Source organism: Pholcus phalangioides, unplaced genomic scaffold (genome assembly GCF_987345545.1).
Source record: "Pholcus phalangioides strain wild (caught in Gottingen) unplaced genomic scaffold, Ppha-v1.0 ptg000002l_1, whole genome shotgun sequence".
In the NCBI taxonomy this organism is placed as follows: domain Eukaryota; kingdom Metazoa; phylum Arthropoda; class Arachnida; order Araneae; family Pholcidae; genus Pholcus; species Pholcus phalangioides.
In genome coordinates, this window is record NW_028301595.1 from 47,763 (window position 1) to 70,970 (window position 23,208).

The following is a 23,208-nucleotide window of genomic DNA, read 5'->3' on the forward strand; positions in this document are numbered from 1 at the left end:
TCTTCAACATTTCAGATTAATATATTAAACTCAAATTAAATGTTAAAATAACTAGAATGAAACATTTCATAATTCTAAATAATGATAAAATAATTAATTTCAACTTTCAAAATCAAAACATTCGTGTTTGAATAATTTTACTTTTTTAAAATTAAAATGTCCCAGGTGAAATAATTTTAAAGATCTATAACTGAAATAAAACACTCATACTTTAATCATTTCACACTTTCAAAATTAAAACATCCATGTTTAAACAGTTTTTTCCAACCATCAAATTGATCATTCACATTTTAATTATTTCAAACTTTTCAAATTAAATGTGTGTGTGTGTGTGTGCAAATAATTTCAATCTCAAACCTTACATAATAAATTCAAGAGATCGTTTCAATCCAAAATACTTGCTCAGGTATGGAAGTTCTCCTGCCTTTTTTTTTCTTCCTTGCATGTATGTATGTACATATTTTTAATATTTATTTGAGGAACTTTATTATTATTTGTATAATTCTTTACCTTTCTGTATTACAACAAATAGCTGTTCATGTTCTTATTCTCACTCAAGTTTTTAATGCCTATTTTACTTGTTGAACATCAAACTAAGTAAAAGAAAAATTTATAAACAAAATCCACACACATAATACATCCGGCCCCCCCCCCCCCACAAATAACCTTAAAAACTATATAATTTCTACTTTAACAGAATTATTACTTGCAATCTACAACATTTATAATATTTGGCAATATATATCAATGATTCCCTCCTCAATAAAAATCAGTTACACAAATTTTGGTAAAAAAAGTAGGATAAAATCTAGAAAGTAGAACATTTCAAAAAAATTAGGACAACTGGGAGACCTGTATATGATATGGTTCATTTTGTCATAATTGTTTGAAAGCCATTCAGAATTTTTTTTCCCAATCTCAGAAACAATATGAAAAGAACCTCAAAAAACCAACAAATGATAGATAAGATACAAGACAAAATAAGCCAAAACAAAACACAATTTTCATGATGAAAGAGAAAAAAAGACGAAACAAAAAGAAACTAATCCAGTGAAAAACACCACAAACTAACTTTATATTTAAAAAAAAAACTCAAAGCATTACTAGAAACTTGGTATGAAACGCATGAAAAAGAGAAGCTAGACAACTTCGAAATAATGGACCCTCCACAACTGCATAGAACAAAATAGCTATTCAGAATTTTTTTGATTTGCTATTTGTTCTATGCAGTTGTGGAGGGTCCATTATTTCGAAGTTGTCTAGCTTCTCTTTTTCATGAGTTTCATACCAAGTTTCTAGTAATGCTTTTTTTTTTTAAATATATAAAATAAAGATAATCATATATATATATATATATATATATATATATATATATATATATATATATATTGAAAAAGAGTGAATATATAAAATTATGAATTATTGCTTTATGATTATCTCTCGTTAAAATTGATTATATCCAAGTACTTATATTGCATTATGTTATCACTGGAACTGAAAAAGTAATGAAAAATATATTTATCATGTAGGGAGTGAGAATGTTTTTGCAATTATGTGAAAAAATGCTCCAAAAGAAAAATAATCAATCATGTTCATGAAACATACCTAACTCATACACAGCAAAATTGGCCAGACAGTTGATTTACAGTCTGTATTCACTTGAAAAAATACAAAATGAAAGCTAAAAAATTTATTTGGGAACAACAAACCATCAGTTTTCAACCAACAAAGTATTAAGCAAGACTTACCTGCCATCACATCTTAGCTAACTATTTGCTGCATTGTTGAGTTCAATTGAATGAGTATTCACTTAATGCAAAGTCTCATAACTTCACAGAAACATAAACCAGAAAAATTCATAGCATAACATACACACTGCAGCCAACTGAGCTGAGCAGCTGGAGTAAGATGGGTAACACACAAATTGCAGAAAACTTAAGATGAAAATCTCACACATTGTAGCCAACTGAGATGAGCAATTCAAATAACTGCAATCAACTAAGATGGGTAACACACAAATTGCAGAAAACTTGAGGTGAAGATCTCATACATTGGAGCCAACTGAGATGGGTAACCACAAATTGCAGAAAACTTGAGGTGAAGATCTCATACATTGGAGCCAACTGAGATGGGTAACCACAAATTGCAGAAAACTTAAGATGAAAATCTCACACATTGTAGCCAACTGAGATGAGCAATTCAAATAACTGCAATCAACTAAGATGGGTAACACAGAAATTGCAGAAAACTTAGATGAGGAACTCGCACATTGTTGCCAACTTACATGAGCAACACACTTCAGCCAGCTGAGATTTCAACCTTCATCCTCAGTCCCAATAAGGGTTCTGTTTGAAGTAGCAGAGAAAAAATTGTAGAAGATAGTAAAACCAAGAGATACGTCCAACACTCTTCTTCCTAAAAAGATGAAAAGAAATTAGTTCATCTGCTGATTAGTTCATATTAAGATATACTGCACAGAACATTAAATTGCAAAGAGGCGATCACCCCATTCCAAAAGTTTTATTATTGGCATAGTAGGAAGAATGGTATAAGTGGACAACCCCCCCCCCCCCACCACCATTTGCTATACATAACCTCTGTGATCCCCCCTTTCCTGAAACATCAAAACACATTTGTCAAGTTCAAATAATATTAAAAGTGATGAACACACCAGTTATAAAAAAAATAGTTTTCAAATGATACTGTGAAAATTTCAATAACAAATTTCCTTGAAATTTAGTCATCACATACACTGGGGACAGTAAAAGTCATTTTGCATTTGTAAGCAATAGGAGTGAGCAGAATTAGGTGCCACAATCGATGACATGAAACTGACTAGAGATTGAAACCACAAATTAGAAAATCATTGAGAAGTTAAAACTATTTACCTTCATTCTTTTGGAAGCAAAGCCACTCACAAAAATTTAAAAATGATCACATGCATTACACAGTCTGTAATTACTTCTACAGACCTGAACAGTTAGTTCGTAAAATCAAAATTCATGAATGGCAAAGACATTCAAAGGAATGACATTGTTCAGGACCAAAGGAGAGTTTGTAAAATGTGCGAGTGTACAAAACAAGGAGCAACTTTAATAGTAAGTTCAATCGCATATCTATACACTTTTATCAATATAATGATCTGTTAATCTCATTCAATCATGCATCTGTTTCAGAGACAAGATAATTTAATTAATCATGGTCAAAATTATTTTGATATTTAAAGAAAAAAAGACTCAGTAATTACTTCACTGTATTAGTAAGACAATATTGTGACGTTTTATGTTTTTACAGATTTTTCATGGCACCAGTGTGATGATGGTTGTTTTTCACGGCACCAATTATGTTGTGGTTCAAAATTGTTGAGTACTATTTAAGTTGACAGTACCCCAAGAAAGAAAACTTTTGGCCTGGTGATCATATTAGTGGGGTACCATTTTTGAGTTGTTACCATGTCCGCAACAACCCTTTGTGTGTCAGTGAGTAATTCTCCTGAATAAATATGTACTAGAGCATTTTATCTGAAACAATCAAGTCACAAAGAAAAAGGAATATATCAACACACAGAGGTCTAAATGCACATTAGGTTCTTTAATTCTTAATTCATATAACCAAAAACAAAATACCAAAAAAAAAACAACGATGCTGAAATACCTTACTTTACTTATCGAAAAATTATTTGGGTGCAAAACACAAAAAACTAAATATTGCTCCAGTTTGGTTTTTGCCCAACCACTCAACAAAATTTGTAAGAGAAAATTTACTCACTATCTCCCATATTAAGGTCACTTCATTCTTGACAACCGGATTTCGATGAACAGTTCCCTTTAACTTGAACACTCAGTACCGACAGTTCGTTATTTCATGTCATCCTTAGACGGGCGAATCTGCTTGGCCAATTGAACGATTAATGTCCTCTGTATATGCTGAAGCGACGGTCCGTGCACATGCTTTACGATGTCGGAGTATCAAAGTTCTCCATCTGTACTACCACTCGGGGTAGTGTGGACATGGATGAAGTAGCATCCTTAGACTGGACTGCAAGAGACAGCTGCTGGGCTTCATCTTTCTGGCATGACAGTAAACCTTCCTTCCTGGATCAGTTGGGAGCAACTGGTATGACGAGACGATGCTTCATAATGTTTTTTTTTATCAATGTTTTTCTTGAGCTTACATCTTCAAGTAAAATGTTACGACTTTTGGCAGTTCCAAATTAAATAGGGTTTGAGTCACTTGGGACTTATCAGTTTCGGGGGATCTTCAAGTTACGTGGGGGGGGGGGGGAGGGGAATTCAACGGCGGGACCGCTCTTTCTCGTGCAACTGGTCCCGATGAACTGCACGTCTCCAAAGTTTTTCAGTGATAATATGTAAATTGAGTGATGGGTGGGGCTTGAGAAAGCGCACCCTCTAATTCGCGTCAAAATGCGTCATCCAAAATTTTACCCAATTGTATCGCGAGGCGCGAACACAAACATGAAACCAAAAGAAAAACATCTCTCAATACGGGGTCGATTTAAGAAAATGAACGGCTTTCAGCAAAGTTTATAATGACAACAATAATTTTCAGTATAAGATTTCCGGATTAAATGCATAAATATTCATCAAAATCAAAAAACATTAACATCATTGTGTGGCGAAAACAATTACCTTTCCAACGATATGCGACATCATATATAAATATTCTTGTTTCGCGACATGCCGAAAAATTTAAATCCAAACAAAGGAAATTCTTAGAAAAATTTAAATCCAAACAAAGGAAATTCTTAGAAAAATTTAAATCCAAACAAAGGAAATTCTTAGAAAAATTTAAATCCAAACAAAGGAAATTCTTAGAAAAATTCAAATTCAACACTTTCTCGATGACAGAGAATAATTTCATGCATATAACATTATTTCAAAAGTTTCTCTCCCTCAAAATATTTTACAACACAAGCCTTTTTTTTTTAAAGCATTGGAAACAGTGGAGAGAAAAGGGGAAAAAAATTAAATTTTAAAATTGAAATACTCACACGGTCTCAAAATTATTTAACTCTTGGTTAACAAAAATGTTTGTTTCCCTTATTTAAAAAAAAAACATCGACTCAGAATATGCAAAAAGCGAAAAATCGGCTTTTCAAGTATAAAAAAAAAAATATATACAACAGATTACGAACAGTGAGAGAGAAAGAGAAAAAAAGAAAAGCGTTCCAAGAAAAACTGACTCATCAAGATGGCGATAATATCTTTGATTATCAGTGGATCATTAGGTGTCTCTCTCTCACAAAAGAAAGAATATATTATTCAAAAGAACACACATTTTCTCGTTCAATTTAACTCGGAATTTCCCAAAATTTCATAGGAAGAATCAGAAAAATTCAAGGAATTTGGTATTGAGCTCAAATGATTGAGATGTCAAAGCAAAGCATTTAATATTTAGGATTTTCCGATAAACACATACAGTGTGATGCATAAAGAGTGTGTGTCCACTCTATACAAACGATCTGTGGTTCAGATCTTGGGCATTTTATGAATATCGGACGGAATGATAACACAAGAGGAAAGGAACTAGACAACCACGAGATTCAGCTCAGCTTTCCACAATAATATAAAGACAGAAGCTCAAATATTTTCCACGCTACAAACACAATTATATTTACATTTAGCAAATTTCACTTATTTAACATGACAATTCTGGGTTGAAAATATGTCAGGCTTCTTTATCAAAGGCGGAGGGGGGGGGGAAAGTCTACTTTTCCCACCGTGACAATATACTATTAGTCTCTACCATTCTTACTTATGACAGATTCCATTTCCTTTTTTATTCATGTTCAGTATAAATATTTTAAATACCAATTGAATGACTGAGCACACACTCTCCTTCACATCTCATTAGAAATAGGCATATGAAACAAATATATGGATTGGGGGTGGGACGAATAGTCATTTCGCCGGATATCAATCTTCTTGAAATTCATCATAATTATAAATAAAGTTGCAGAAAATAATTTTATTGGTAATTTGAATTGATATTGAATTTTAATTATTCAACCTACCTAAATAAATATTAAAAACCTGGTAATTGAAATATTTTTATAACCATGATAAAGACAATATTTTATTCGTTTATTTTTTCCACGTTACTTTTTTTTTACCAAAAGAGTTGACGCCTCTTCGTTTCCCCCATTCCTACAATTTGGTCCTTTCGTGCACAGCATTTTGTGAACATCTGAAAGAAATGCAAGATTTTTCAAGAGCAGATTAGTTAGTCTCTTATTGTTATTCGAAGGAGAGATGTAGAAGAGTTAAAGGTTAAGCTCAGCTTTGTATGAAAATAAATGGAAGTATTTTTTCGGAACTGATCACATTTAGGGCTGTGCCATAGTCGACAAAACAGCCTTTCCTTCAAGAGTGGGGTAGGTTGATAACTATCGCTTTAGAACAAAACAATAGAAAGCCTGATACAGCTATGTTGGTGGTCAGAATCAAAAATCGATTGTAGTGCCTCATTTTTTATGACTTTCATGAGGGTGGGCTATTGGCCGCTGTTTAAATGCCAAAATAAGTGTTAAGTATCGGTGAGAGAATAATTTCGTTACTATTGATACTTAACACTTCAAATTCCTAAACGGGGAGTGGGGGTAACACTTTCAAGAGGATATTTTGTGATAGCCCTGCTTTGGAGTGGTCAGCCAATGATCTTTCAATCTTTTTTCAAGATGGAAGGTCACAATCACAAGTAGTAATCACAGTAGTCTATACGATTGGTTTGCTTCAGCAAAAAAAACAAGAATTTACCTATTTTCGACCCGATTTAACAATAAAAATCTCGAGAAGAACTCAGGCTCATCAGCTTCAAATGGTTGGTTGGATTGTTTTTGTGCACATCCCGAAGTTGCATTTAAGAATTTGTGCGGTGAATATGCTGATGACAATGATGAAGTGTGCGAAGAATGGAGTAAAAATTTCCAAAAATTATGGCAATTTTTGGCAAATAATATATACCAGGGGGAGTCAACAGCTGGCCCATGGGTAGCATGTGGGCAAAGTTATAAATCTATACGATTGGTTTGCTTCAGCAAAAAAAAAAAAAAACAAGAATTTACCTATTTCCGACCCGATTTAACAATAAAAATCTCGAGAGGAACTCAGGCTCATCAGCTTCAAATGGTTGGTTGGATTGTTTTTGTGCACATCCCGAAGTTGCATTTAAGAATTTGTGCGGTGAATATGCTGATGACAATGATGAAGTGTGCGAAGAATGGAGTAAAAATTTCCAAAAATTATGGCAATTTTTGGCAAATAATATATACCAGGGGGAGTCAACAACTGGCCCATGGGTAGCATGTGGGCAAAGTTAGAAAGAATTGGAAAGCAAAACATAGATTGACCCAGCAAAACATAGATTGATCAGTTTTTCCAAAAGATGTAAATTAAGTATTATATAGACTGTGTAATAGTTCTTTTGTAATTTTAATTTTGTATCTTTGTAATAATTATGTATTTTCATGTTAAAACGCATTTTATATTATCAGAATTCCGTTTATTTGCAAACAAAGAACAAGTTCAGTTATTGACATTACTGTATAATTATGGTTTCAACAGAAACCCCCTCTTTTGCGGTCGATTTTTTGTCTCGAGAGTGTCTTCAAAAAAGGGTTTTACTGTATTTGTTCCATGAAAATCCTTTGGAAAATTGAATGGGTATTTTTACAACAATAGAATTTTTTTTTGGTATAAAATTCTGTTCAATACATTCAAATTGAAAATAAGAAACTTTTATTATCTGCATAATAGCTGGAAGGACAGACATGAATATCTACTTCAACCATTCACTATACACCTTTGTGATCCCCGCCCAAAACACAATTCTTAAATTAAAATAATATTAAAAGTAATGAACACACCTTCTTCTTTGGAAACAATAGGCATAAGCATCAGAATTAGGTACCACAATCGATGACATGGAACTGACTAGAAATAACATCCTCGACCCAGCTACTCAATTTCAATTGCTGAAAATACAAATTATATCATTGAAAAGTTCTAACAATTCGCCTCCATTCTTTTGGAAGCAACTAACAAAAAATTTTTTAAAAAAACTTACTCAAAAGTTTAAAGATTATCACATACATTAATGCAGTTGATGCTCATTTCCAGACTTCCAATAAATTCGTAAAATCAAAATTCATGAATAATTATTTTTTTGAATTACTGAACCTGTCATACCTACATGTAAAGCCAGCTCTCCATCCAGTGGTTCCAGAGCCTCCTATAGTGACTGTGTCAAGTGAAAGAAAAGTAGTGGGGGAGAAAATCAAAACACAACAAGACCATGCTGGTAACTGACTACAATTTATTACATGATTAACATTAGATGAAAACGGTAACAAGTTTATAAGTAGACTACACAGCAGGGTTGGTAAAAAAAACCGTTTTTTTTTTAAAAATAACCAAAAATCTGGGTTTTTTTTGGTTTAAACCAGTTTTTTTTGTTTTAAATAGTATTAACATTAAAAACAATAAAATTTCTGAAAAATCATTCAAACTTCTGACAATTATTATTACATCAAAATAAGTTGTTTATTAATGCAATTAACACTATTCCCATATTAATTAAATCAATAAATATTTCTTATATTTTAACAAAAACCAACTTTTGCAATTTAATTATTTTTTGCTTTACTCAATGGATTACTTTGTGTGTTTGAAAATTCTTTTAATGTTAATCGTATAATATAAAGATGTTTTCTCCAGTTGCTTTCAGTATGCTTAATTAGGAAGCTATTTTGCAAAACTATAATAAAAATTAGGTGAATATAATCTATTTAATGAAGCATAAATAATGCAGATTAATTAACGATGATTTATGATATACAGGGCGGTTATAACTAAGGTTCTGATTTCAAAACACTGTAAAAAAAGAGCGATTGTCAGAATGACTTGAAAATTGACATGAATATTCCTGTAATATTCCCCCATGAATATAAAGTAAAGGGGAAAAAATACTTAAAAATGTAAAATTAATGACATCATCTAACATGTGTGAAATTTGCTCGCAGAATGGAAACGATAGCCAGCCATGACAAAATGACAAAAGTTCAAACTATTTACCTCCATTCTTTTGGAAGCAACAAACAAAAATTTAAAAATTATTACATGCATTACACAGCCGTTATCACTTCTACAGAAAATTAGTTCATAAAATCAAAATTCAAGAATAGCAAAGACATTCAAAGGAATGGCATTGTTTGAGACCAAAGGATGAGTTTGTAATTGAAATAATAAAAAAAATGATGAACATACCCTCTCCTCTGGAAACAACATTAATGAGCATTAGAATTAGGTTCCCCCAATCGATGACATAGAGCTGACTGCAGATTGAAAACACAAATTAGATCATTAAAAAGTTCAAACTATTTACCTCCATTCTTTTGGAAGCAACAAACAAAAATTTAAAAATGATTACATGCATTACACAGTCGTTAATCCCTTCTACAGACCTGAAAAATTAGTTCATAAAATCAAAATTCAAGAATAGCAAAGACATTCAAAGGAATGGCATTGTTTGAGACCAAAGGATTAGTTTGTAATTGAAATAATAAAAAAAATGATGAACATACCCTCTCCTCTGGAAACAGCAGGAATGAGCATTAGAATTAGGTCCCCCAATCGATGACATAGAACTGACTGCAGATTGAAAACACAAATTAGATCATTAAAAAGTTCAAACTATTTACATCCATTCTTTTGGAAGCAACAAACAAAAATTTAAAAATGATTACATGCATTACACAGTCGTTAATCCCTTCTACAGACCTGAAAAATTAGTTCATAAAATCAAAATTCAAGAATAGCAAAGACATTCAAAGGAATGGCATTGTTTGAGACCAAAGGATTAGTTTGTAATTGAAATAATAAAAAAAATGATGAACATACCCTCTCCTCTGGAAACAGCAGGAATGAGCATTAGAATTAGGTCCCCCAATCGATGACATAGAACTGACTGCAGATTGAAAACACAAATTAGATCATTAAAAAGTTCAAACTATTTACATCCATTCTTTTGGAAGCAACAAACAAAAATTTAAAAATGATTACATGCATTACACAGTCGTTAATCCCTTCTACAGACCTGAAAAATTAGTTCATAAAATCAAAATTCAAGAATAGCAAAGACATTCAAAGGAATGGCATTGTTTGAGACCAAAGGATTAGTTTGTAATTGAAATAATAAAAAAAATGATGAACATACCCTCTCCTCTGGAAACAACATTAATGAGCATTAGAATTAGGTTCCCCCAATCGATGACATAGAACTGACTGCAGATTGAAAACACAAATTAGATCATTAAAAAGTTCAAACTATTTACCTCCATTCTTTTGGAAGCAACAAACAAAAATTTAAAAATGATTACATGCATTACACAGTCGTTAATCCCTTCTACAGACCTGAAAAATTAGTTCATAAAATCAAAATTCAAGAATAGCAAAGACATTCAAAGGAATGGCATTGTTTGAGACCAAAGGATTAGTTTGTAATTGAAATAATAAAAAAAATGATGAACATACCCTCTCCTCTGGAAACAGCAGGAATGAGCATTAGAATTAGGTCCCCCAATCGATGACATAGAACTGACTGCAGATTGAAAACACAAATTAGATCATTAAAAAGTTCAAACTATTTACATCCATTCTTTTGGAAGCAACAAACAAAAATTTAAAAATGATTACATGCATTACACAACCGTTAATCACTTCTACAGACCTGAACAATTAGTTCATAAAATCAAAATTCAAGAATAGCAAAGACATTCAAAGGAATGGCATTGTTTGAGACCAAAGGATGAGTTTGTAACATAGTTTGCAAAACCAACCAGCAACTTTAATAGTAAATTCAATCATACACTTCAATCAATTTAATAATCACATTTGTTTCAAAGACAAGATGATGTAGGTAATCATGGACAAAATTAACTTGATATTTTAAAAATAAGAGTTAGCAATTGCTTCAAACGTATCAATAATGCAATATGTGAGCAGTCTCTTCCATTTTAAGACCATTCCTAGTTATGACAGATTCCGTTTCCTTATTTACAGGGCTGGATTGATTGATTGTGCAGTTGAAGACATCCGTCAAAAAGATGGTACAAATACAGAAAAATTGATAATATTGCAAACTAGAGATCACGTTAAAGCTCAGTTTTTGGAATGTGATTTCGTGCAATTTCTCTAAAGTTAGCTTCAGCTATTTTAACAGCATCATGGAGGGGGGGGGGGGGTGCTTTGTCACTGATTTTTCTGAGAGGCCCTCTCTACCAGCTAAAAATTCCTGCCTACTAATTTGCATACTAACTCTCGCAAATTGTTAACAGATCTACTTACTTATCATGAGGTCCTCCGGATTGTGTCTGGGTGAGACCCACGCATTAATAAAACAAATCATTATCATTGCCAAAAATGACAAATTTAAGAGAGTAAGCCAAGTACTTAGTAATTACAGAATAAGGACGTGAACTTAAAAAAGCCCAAATCTTTGAGTCATTAGCGGATCGACTGCATGGTTTCAGAAAGGTTTTATCTTATAGTTAATTATTATTACCCATGCGAGACAGTTCGGTGCCTCTCTAGCGTATAAGTCGCACCAGTAAAATAACCCCGAAAACTCGCTGCTGTGTTATGTTCCCAGACAGCTGAAATGAGCAAAATATTGTCGCCTGGAAGTCTAGTGGTTAGGTAGGCTATCCTCTGATTGTGCAAGTCTGGGTTCAAATCCCAAGTTCTTCGATGTATACTAACACTAACAAATTTCCTGGACAGATCTTACGGATGTCTTTGGAGTGCGTGCGGACCACGTTTTAAAAAAAATTAAGAGTTTCTCTTCTCTGCGAATCATCCAGTCCAGTATGCTCGTAGTTTGAAATTGTGCATAAAAACATTTAAAAAAATATATTTTTTCTTGTTTCTGCATAGGCTACTCAGCCTAGAACCACCCTTTAGTGATTCCCTCTAGAACTTCTAAATATAGGTATGAAGACGCTTTAGTTCGATTTACCGTAGAAATAAAAGAAATGCTAACAGATTGCAACTCAAAAATGCATCTGAAAGAGCAGGTAAACAACGATTATGGTTCACCAAAAATAACGTAATATCAGCTGTTAGAGGTCCTTTCAATAAAAAGAAGATTCTCAATAAGGAAAGTATTAACTCAAACAATTAACTGATGTTTAATTCATCTACGTAAGGAGGATGATTCTACATGACCCTCCTCATCTACAACAAGCACACATATCTATAAACAGACAGAGTAAAAGGAGAAAAAAAGAGAGGAACTGAAACTAAAGAGTGTGGGTGACCTCTTCAAGGAACATCGTCAGGGAGAGAGGCCCCTTTTGGGTGGTTTACCCTTCATCCTCCCTGGTGTTTGGCAGCGAAGTGTTCAAAACAGCTTGGACCCATAAAGACCAATCTTTCAGGATCTGAGTGCCCGACCGAATCTGCATTTTGGTCCTGCGTAGTCCATGAGAAGATCAGGATCTGAAAAAAAAAAATTGTCACAAGAGAACAAATTAGAAGGTGCATTATCATGCATTACCAAATGTCTGATTCCCGCCAAAAGCCAATTCATTCTTCTTTCTTTTTTTTTTTGGAATCGTCCCCAACAAGGACGACATCCCCAACTTTCAACTAGGTTGATGATAGTTTCTTCTTTCTTTGAATTAGTGGACCCAAATATTCTTTACGAAACCACTGTCGTAAATCGTTTGACACTTTCTGTTGGTATCAGACTCTCACATAAGGGGTCTTGAACTGATGACTGACTCACAGTCACACAACATTGTTGACAGCTCTTCTAGAAAAAGAACAGTTCTTCCCAAGGTTTGCCTGAGCAATTCTTCAAGTGTGCGTACTAGTACCAGCCTTTCCCACCATGCTGCCGTGGGAGGATTGAATTTCCAGCTAATACGTTGTGTGGAAGAGTATTTACCTATTTTCTCCCAGTCTATAGCACTGAAACTATTGTCAGCACCCCTGAAGTTGGTACCATTAACGGAATATATTACCCGCGGTCTTCCCCTCCTTGCTATGAATCGTCGCAGTGACAGAAGGAAAGCATAAGTGAATAGAGCAGAAACTTAACTCCAGATGTGCAGCTCTATATATTGCGCATGTAAACAAAAAACTATCCAGGTCTTTTCCCTCTTCTTAATATACAAGGGTCCTGCGAAATCTACACCCACAACTTCGAATACGGAAGCATCCTGTACCCTATCCAATGGAAGTGATACTGGATCACTGTTAAGTGATTTTGCCTGAAATCGTTTACATCTAACAAGACACTTCTTATGAACCTAAGACCTCTGAATATCCAGAATTTTTCTCTTAGAATACTTAGAAGAATTTGGGTCTCTGCATGGCAGTTTTCCCTATGGTAATATTCAATTAGCCGACGAGTAAATGGACATTTATCAGGTAATAAGATAGACGATATGAATGAGGGTTTGTCTATGCGTTCAGTTATTCCAGTCCTCACTCGTATGATACCTTCCTCATCTATGAATGTATTAAGAACAAGAATATCCTGAAGGACCGGAAAGCATTGTGTCTGTACTATTCTTATTAGTGTTTTGTCTGCCGTTTCAATTTCCTCAACAGAGAGAGTTCTCCTCTCAACTTGGATGAGTTTTCCCTCCTGACATTGAAAATGAAACGCAGGATCCAAGCTATCAAACGGATAAGCGATTGATAATTTGAAAATCTCACAGAATACCATGGAACTTCCTTCACTGAAAAATTGAGATTATGCAATTTCACCTTCCTTCTCTCTGAGTCCACTTGTGTCATTTGACAAGCAAAAAACGTAAATAATCCCGGTTTCGAGGAGAAACACTCAATTGAAGGAACGCTTTCTCTATATCGGCAGACAACCCTATGGGATAAAATCTGAACCGATCGAAAATGTCTGTTATCAATTCAATCATGTTAGGGCCAGTATACAAACAATCATTTAATGATAATTGCCCTTTCTCTCTGGACGATGCATGAAACACCGGTGTAATTTTCATCGTTTCGCTATCTGCTCTCACGACAGGTCTATGAGGCAAATAATGGCTCTTTTCATTCTCAATCTCGTTTACTGAAACCTTTTCTATAAATTTCATTTTTTCCCATTCGTGGAAAACGGATTGGTATTCCATTAACATATGTTTCTCGGCGAATCTATGGGGTTATTGAATAAAAATAGACAAATCCCGGAGTCACAGCATGAGCCTTTATTGCAGTTCAAGAAAAGATAATCTGGAAAAACCATTATGTACAGAAAGTGGTTTCAAATTTTCAAAACCAGTAGAACTAAGCCGACGTGAACTCAGAATTTAGAAGAATATACAGTCGAATCCCGTTATAACGAACTCGTAAGATACCGGAGAAATCACTTCGTCATAACGAAATTTCGTTACATAGGAATTCCAGGTTTTTATACTGTTCCGATGAAAACTTATCGGGGGGGGGGGGGAGATCAGAAAAGTGTTCGTTAAAACGAGATTTTCACTGTAACGGTATTCGTTAAAACGGGATTCGACTGTACATTTAACCGTAAGTACTTCTGTATACTTCTCAAATAATTCCAATTTCACAAATCATTTATAAAGATCAGAAAAAAAACGAATTTCATATAAAAAATTAAATACCTGCCAATTTAAGTTTTTGAATCAAGTATATATAATGGTTTACATACCAAAATTCTTCAAAATACTTAAAAGTAAGAGAACAGTAAATTTGCTCATGTCAACACCATTGCAAATGAATTTAGCGAAGGTTAGCAAACATTTTCCCATAGCCCCCCCATTTTGGAGTAGGGCCAGAAAGCCGGGATCTTTTGCGGGCCCCCGTCTGGTTTTTCACGGGCCCTTCTATAGTTAAATTAAATATTGAGAAAAAGCAAAAAAACTAAGAGAATTGTTCCGAGCCCTGTCAGCCCCACCCTAGTGGGGCCATGAATTTCCCATAACTTGAGCTTTCATAAGATAAAATTTTCGAAAAAAAAAAAAATTAAACATAAATTCTTATCTAGAGAACTTTCTTAATAAGCAACAAGTTTTGAAAAAAGAGCAAAATTCAGAGAAATTAACTAAATTATAGACCTATCACCTTGTATAAAACAGCTCGTCTTAAAACAGCAGTAATAACACGTATTAGTGACTCAGGAAACACACACACAATTTGCACTCAACATTCCCGCAACTACAGTGGTTAGCGTTATCAGAATTAACAAAAAATTATAAACAATATATACACATGATTAAATATTAAACGATGCCCATAAAGAAACTTGAAAGAATTGAACTGAGGCACTTAAAAATTGGGACTTACCCATTTCCAAAGTGACTGGAATCTGTTTCTCATCAACGACTTCAGCAGTGTTAAATTCCTTCATAAAGTTGTAGCAAACGCAATTGATGACATCAACTGAATTGCGCATCAAGAGTTTCGACTGCAGATAAGAATGGCCCCTGGAGACCAGTTAGGACTACTACCGTTCTTGCACAATGGTGATTAGCTCAGCAAAGCGGTCCGGAACGATGAAGCTCTCGCAAGAAGTAGTAGAGATAGGTTGGAATTAACACTGTTAAAAATATTAGAGGTTCAGTCTAAACAAACGCGTCCTATCTCGTAATTATTTCCATTGATTACACGAAGTCAAAACTCAAACTAAATTTTTTTTTAAGGAAATGGTTAACGAAACTGAAGCAGTGAACTCACATACAACAACGCTCGACGGCAATCACCTGCGGAATGGCGAATTTTCCCGCGTAAACGGGGGTCACGGGGTTCCAAAAGTTGTCACAAGGTGCTTCCCCGAATGCTATTGGTCAGGTTCCACGAAACCCGCCACATTCCGACGCCCTTTTCTTTGGCGGGGGAAAAAACTGTTGTATCTCAAATATGAAAAAATGACGAATCTCATCGTTGCTGACGCGTTCGTTGGTTTTGCGCAAGATTTTTATGGTGAGTTACTTTAAAAATGTAATAATTACTGTTGATTTTGTTGCTTTTTGTTTGGTCTTCTCTTTTCTTATTCAGATAATATCATCTAATATTGGTCTCGCACATGTCAGAGACTTGAGACTCAACCACACATGAAGAATATTTCGGTCAGCATTGGCGTACGCAAGAGGGGGGGGGGAGGTGTTGGAGTTCTTACCGCTTCCCTTGAGCTAAGATTATAATGTTATTTTACAGGAAAAAACGAAACCCGCCCCCACCCTAAGAAGGAAAAAAAATCTGGAAACCTCCTCGAGAACATTCTGCGTACGCCTATGTCGATCAGTGTCAATCAGTTTTATTTTCTATATTTTTCGCGGGTTATTTATATTATTTGCGATCAATACATTTATAGCATCCTCAACTTATTGCTGGTGCTCACAGAAGCACGGAAGAGTGCTCGATTTCGAACTTGCGAGTTGTTGATCGATTTTCTAGTTCAGAGGCCTCCTACACATGGCCCGAGGGCCAGTTGGACCTTCGAAGTGTTCAGCAGTGGCCCGCCAACGAAAATGTTTACATAGTTACACATTTTATAGAGAAATGCTGAAAAAAAAAAACCTCAATGAAAAAATGTATTCGAGAATTTGTGAAAGAAGTAATTTCAAATTTGAATTTAGAAACCATTTCAGAACTAATGAGAGAAATAATTACAGAATTAATGAGGGGAATGATTTTATAAGAATTGAAAGAAGTGACTTCAGAATGAATCAAGATTCATGCTTGATGAAAAATTCTGTGTTATTGCCTAAAATATATTTTCAATTTGGATCTATCGTTTATGTACCTACGTATTTAATACTGGTAAACTATGATATCATGTCTGAAACCGCAACTTGCTTCTTTCAGAAATATACCGGGTGTATAGGTAACAGGGCGTATGGTATTTTATTGGCGAACCGTTCAGGCATGTACAATTAGAAAAAGTATCCAATTAACGTGTAGCACTTCTATGTCATTCATGTTGCAAGGGGTTGTATCGTTTTTAAAATAAAAATGTTGGCTTTCTACACGGACAGCCTGTGCTCAAGAACCCAATTACACAAAGATGTTGCCCTGTCTCTCCTGGTGCTAACAAAAAAGGTTCTACGCGTTTTTAAGTGCAATATTCGCTAAGATATTCGAATTCAAAGAACGGAGGGGAAAGTTAGGAAAAAGCGTTAAATATATACAGGCAAAACCATTACCTCCTAGACTTACAGCATAGTATGCTTCAAACGTTTTTGTTTTCCATCGTCCCCTTCAGAATTTTTTTCATCATCCCCCCCCCCCCCGTAGCTTCTATCGCTCCCGGACCATTCCATCGCCCACCGGGGGCAAAATTGCCCACTTTGGGAAACACTGTCCTGGAGGTTCAAGCCACAGAAGGGAGTATCTGTGACGTCACTAAGTTAGGCGCTTATTTTCTCGTGTTGAAAAGGTTTCTTCCCTGCAGTACCGAAGAATACATACGTAATCTACTTTACCCTTAGACTTTCCCCATTCCCGACCGAATTTTCTCTCAACAATCAAACATAAAATTTTAATGGAGTGCATAAAGTATTGGGAGGAAATGGTAAAACGGTTTTCTCCTGTACTTAAAGATGTTTTTTTTTTCTCAACTTTCATCCGTTTTTCGAATTTGAATATCTCAGTGACTATTACACTCAAAAACGAGCAAGTTTTTTTTTTTTTTTTGCCCTGTCTCTCTTGCAGAGACGGTAAGTTTTTAATTGGGTTCTTGAGCACAGGGTAGTTAAATGTTAAAAAGTTAACATTTTATTTTAAATAACTATACAACACACCTCTTGCAATATGAGTGACATATCTGAGTAGATACTACACGTTATCTGGATACTTTTTTAAATTAATAGTATGCCTCTAGGATCAACGGTTCGCTATTAAAATACCGCATACCCTGTTACTTATGCACCCTTTTATATCATGGATATTAAATGTTGCACCATAAACTGCAAAAATGAAGAGCCCAAAATCAACCAGGGGGTCCAAACTTATTGAAAGCGTTTCCCAATTCTGAAATTGTTTCATTTGTAAATTCCTAATTTTAATCAATTCTAGGAATTGATGGGGATTCACTTATGGAATTTTTTCATAAATTCTGAAATTTATTCCTGAAAACATTTCAAATTTGTATCAGTTCCTATAATTTCTTTCATCAATTTTAAATTTTCAATTTTTTATTTCTTTCATTTTAAATTTGAATTCCTAATTTCTTTCATTAATTTTAAATTTTCATTGATTGCAAAATTTCCAAAAAAAAGACGCTAATTTCCTCGTGTGAGGGCGTCTAGAGCGATATACGTACTGGTCTTTGGGAGACGGTTTCTCTTACCAGTTGCCGAACCTTAGTTTCCCCGTGTGAGGAGGGCCTTAGACCATAGTTTCCCAACCTTTTTTGTCCCATCGCCCCCCTTCTTCAGAAATTTTTTCTCCCATCTCCCCCTAACGCAATCTGTCACATAGGATCCTATGTTATACCCGTAGCTTCTACCGCCCCCGGAACATTCCACCGCCCCCAGGGGGCGTTAACGCCCACTTTGGGAATCACTGTTCTAGAGTATGGGTGCGCTGTGTGGAATTCTGACTACTGTACAAAACTATTATACGTATTGATAAAGTAGAAAAGTACAAAAAATAAATTTTTAAAATACATTCTTTTTTCAAACACATAATTTTGATGCGTATTTTTCTTCACCCATTACTCGTTTTACTTGCAATGTTTTTACGCTAGGATCCTGAAGAAATTTTCAAATTTCAAAATTTTCATCAAAATTTTATACAATAATATCGATTGCGGTTAATCATTAAATGAAATTACTTGCCATGAACAGAATCTTTGCGCATCGGAAAAAAATAAGCATCTACTTTCTATATATCTGTTCTATATATCTTTATATATCTTTCTATATCTGTTTTTAATTTACAAATATTTCCAACGCACAGTCAGTTCTTAAATTTTCGGAAATGTGCAGCAATGTTAACTTGGATATTATTTTAAATGAAACAAATTTGTTCAAAAAACATGTTTTTCTCTTACTTTTAACATTTTTTTGTTTTTTTTGTTTTTGCCAGTTATGTTTTAATCTTTGTTTAATCCAGTTTGTGTGGGTCTAATTAAGTTATTTATGGTGTGTCTTAGTTTTGAGTGCGTTTTATAAATTTATTATGTGTGTGTATTCTTATCTTAAAGATATTTTTCGCGTTCGTTTGGGGGGTTTATATTTCAAATAATATTTCCAGGGCTCCTACTTTTCCTACTTTTTGGTTAAATGTCCTACTTTCTCGGTTTTGTCCTACTTTTCCTACTTTTTTACCAAATCCTATCGACAAAATTTTTGTAATTGATTTTAATTGAGCAGAGATATATTGACTGAGATATATTGAGCAGAGATATAATCACTGATATATTGCCAAATATTACAAATGTTGGAGAATGCAATTAATGATTCTGCCAAAGCAGAAATTGTATCATTTTTAAGGTAATTTGGAGGGGTTGTATGTGGACCATTTGGTTGATTAATTTTTCATTTGCTTAGTTTGAGGGTTCAACAAATATAGTAGTCATTAAAAACTTCTGTCTGGATGGAAAAAATAATTTTGTATTTATTACTTCATGGTCTTGAACAGTAACTAACATTCATCATTCAAAATTATGGTGCAAGTAGGTGAAACAACAGTTTGCATTACAAAGCAGTTGGATACATAGGCCTATTTTAGGTTTGGTGATTCTGATGCTACCCAATAGCATTCAGTTGTCTTCTGTATTTTTAAGGCATGAAGAGGCATAAAAAATATTTATAATGCTCAGCAAAGAGCTAGAAATGGAAGTGCTTCATTTGTCAAAAATGATTACACTGGCATTAAATAGTAAAATGTGAACTCCATCCTTTTTTAAAGGGATTGGAACGCAGTAAAATTATCTGGTTCACCTTGCCTTATTTACATCGGATCTTGTAATTTACACATTTTGCACTGCACTTCTGAAAGTGGTCTCGTAAGAGCATCATTCTTAAAAAACGTATGTCTTCAAAATTTGCTGTGCATTGTCGAAAGGAATTGATAGACTCTGCACTTTGGAAGACTCCAAAAAAAGAATGTAATATATATGAGGAGAGACAAAAGAATTATTTCTGTGGTTGCTAAGTACACTGTTTTGGATAAAAATTGGTTTTGCAACCAAGTCATTTGTCCTTTTGCTTTGACTTGAGTCAGTCTTAAAGGATACTGAAATAGTGCTATTGAGAAAAAAATTTAGTTCAAAATTAAATTTCTTTTTTAAATTAAAATTTTTTTTTTTGCAAAAACTTTTTTTAACGATTTTTTTTCATTATGCTATGATTATGTTGTCCAAGGTGGTTATCCTCCCCCGTCCTACCTTTTAGTCCTGCATTTTCCTACTTTTTCTCATTTTTTGAGTGGGAGCCCTGTATTTCTTAATAATGTACTATTAGAATTCGCTTCTGAAAATATGTTATTTAAAATAAAAATTGCGCCGTTTCTCAGGTGTTAGGTGGGTGCGTTTTGGTATTCAAAAGCCAAGAAGGTATTTTAGTCACTTTTTGAAAATACAAATACAAATACAAATACAACGCCACAACAGGCAAATTGCCCAACGAGGTGGCTGAGTTAAGAACATCATGGATCCCGAGCCCCTACCTACTACTGCTACCCACACATGCACCCCCCCCGCGGAACCCCCCCAACGAATCGGTACATGCGGGAATGTGCGTGTACGTGTAGTGCTACCTGACGTAAAGTTTTGTTTTCTGTGTAATGCTTGTTATGTGTAGTGCTGTCATCTGCCCCCAGTTTTACAAACTATGAGTGAAGTGTTATGGTTGAATGATTTATCGTTGTAGGACTGTTGCTCTCTGTGGCGAGACTTTTTAACGGGGAGATCGGCTCGCATTTGCGCCTTGAAGTTGGGAACCACAGAAAACCAACTTCAGCCGACCACCACTGTGGGGTTCGAAAATAAACAATCATGAGAAGGAGTTTGCATCCTCATTTGAAATATTATTCAATATTAGCGTCATTAACATCAATATCAATGTTATCAATTATTTCTTTCGTTAATTCCGGAATTATTTTTATTGGTTTTGAAATTTCACCAGTGGTCTACTGCAATTGTTTCTTTCATTTGTTTCGAATTTTCATAATAAGTTATATAAGTTTTAAATTTATTCAAATAAGCTATAAATTTATTCACATAAGTTATAAATTTTCATTGATTCCGTGATTATTTGCCATTAAAGGGCATTCAGATTTTTTTTCAAATATCAGATAGAATATGAAAAGAACCTCAAAAAACCAACAAACAAGATGAGAGACAAAATGAGCCAAAAAACTACAATTTTCATGATGAAAAAAAAAAAAGATGAAACAAAAGGACACTAATCTAAAAGCACCACAAACTAACTTTACATTTAAAAAAGTCAAAGCAATATCAGACAGAAACTCATGAAAAAAAAGAAGCTAGACAACTTCCAAATAATGGACCCTCCACAACTGCATTGAACAAATAGCAAATCAAAAAAAATTCTGAATAGCTGCAAACACTAATGGCCAAGTATAAAACAATGTACTGCAACTTTTGAACGGTTTTGTAATAGATTTTTTTTTGAAGAAGAGTGAATATAATGCAATTATGAATAATTGCTTCATGATTATCTTTTGTTAAATGTTATTATATCCAAGTACTTGTTATTTATCACTGGAACTGCAAAAGTAGTGCAAAATACATTTATCATGTAGGTTGAGAACTCTGTTTTGGAAATTATGTAAAAAATTATTTAAATGATTTAAAAGAAAAATAACCAATTATGTTCATGAGCATACTAAACTCATATGCATCAAATTGGGTCAGACAGCTGATTTATAGGTTGTATTCACATCAAAAAAGTATAAAATTAAAGCTTAAAAATTTATTTGGGAATGAAATGACGGTTTACAGCCAACAAAATATTAAACAACACTTACCTGCCTTCACATCTTAGCTATCTATTTGCTGCCTATACCAGGGGTCGGCAACCTTTTGAGTCGGAAGAGTCAAAAATTACAATTTACAAAATTTCAAAGTTTTTAAAGAGCCACAAAATTTTTAGAGCCACATTTTAAAGAGCTACATACGAGAAGCTGGGCATAATGAAATATAATTTATCAAAAAACATTTTACAACGATATTTTCCAATTAAAAATACTTACATAAATAAAATAAATAATTCTCTAATAATTTAATTATTAAAATAAATAATTTAGACACGAAACACTGTTTGTCTCACTCTCTCACGTACTGATTGACTATAAGTACATAGTTTCGTCGCATCTGTGGTCGCCTCCCGTGTGCGGTGATCGCCGACTGGCACGAACGGACTTGTCAGAACGTGTTTATCACGGCGCAGTCTGCACATTTTAGTTCTTTTTTTAATTTTGGCAAATATTAGATACTTAGTTTACGAGTAAATGTGTTATGCCTAGCTATGCCGAAATAAATGAAAATTGCCAAACATATAAACAATCTAAAACTGCAAATACCTACCTACTTTGATCCTCAGAGTTCGAAAATAGGTTTATTAAATAACAATTTATAGGTACTTACACTTATAATTATTATTTTAACGCTAATTTTTAAATAATAAAAGCTACAAAATAGATAAATAATAAAATAGGTAATTTATTAAATATATATTTTAATAAAAACACTTTCGCGGTAATATCCAACAGTAGTACTTTGTTTCTTTTTTGACAATTCTTATTTTTCCGAAAATTTTTTGAAAATATTTTAAGATATTTTCTCCTATCGACTACTTGTGAGGATCGGAATGAAGGCATCTTTGTACCCATATTCTATGGGGCTCTAGATTAAACCACCAGAGAATGCCTCTAGGCTGCCTATGGGCACTGAATCAGGGGTGAAGGAGAAAAATGATTACAAAAATTGCGAAAAAATAGTTTTTATGCACGAATTTCAAACTAAAGATGCGGGCGAAACACCCGCATCTTTAGTGTTCGTCTGAAAGGGTATGCGGACCCGCATCCACATCCTCTCCGTATGAAAGGGGCCTAAGGCCCTCCTCACACGGGTAAACTAAAATCGAACCCGAGTTGCCTCAACTTGAGAGTTGAGTTGACTTGAACGAGTCGAGTCGCCCGTTCTCCCGCACACGGCGCTACTAAAAAAATATTC

General features: G+C 34.1%; 1 protein-coding gene across 4 annotated transcripts; it reads right to left on the reverse strand.

Annotated features, from left to right (window-relative positions):
* Positions 1-1,427: 1,427 nt before the first annotated feature.
* Positions 1,428-15,809, reverse strand: LOC149089019 (uncharacterized). Of its 4 annotated transcripts, XM_089236638.1 has the most exons (9): positions 15,351-15,809; positions 12,335-12,515; positions 10,551-10,617; positions 10,234-10,301; positions 9,918-9,984; positions 9,602-9,668; positions 9,285-9,352; positions 7,886-7,993; positions 1,428-2,415 (listed from the first exon to the last, which is right to left on the reverse strand). In XM_089236638.1, exons 4-8 carry the CDS (start codon positions 10,252-10,254, stop codon positions 7,977-7,979), a joined length of 240 nt encoding a protein of 79 aa, XP_089092764.1. In that variant the 5' UTR covers positions 10,255-10,301; positions 10,551-10,617; positions 12,335-12,515; positions 15,351-15,809; the 3' UTR covers positions 1,428-2,415; positions 7,886-7,976. The 4 variants fall into 4 exon arrangements, with proteins under 4 accessions (XP_089092764.1, XP_089092745.1, XP_089092754.1 ...); XM_089236619.1 differs by lacking the exons at positions 12,335-12,515; positions 15,351-15,809 and adding an exon at positions 8,212-8,259 and having other exon boundaries at positions 10,551-10,616; XM_089236628.1 differs by lacking the exons at positions 12,335-12,515; positions 15,351-15,809 and adding an exon at positions 8,208-8,259 and having other exon boundaries at positions 10,551-10,616.
* Between the last annotated feature and the right edge of the window lie 7,399 nt (positions 15,810-23,208).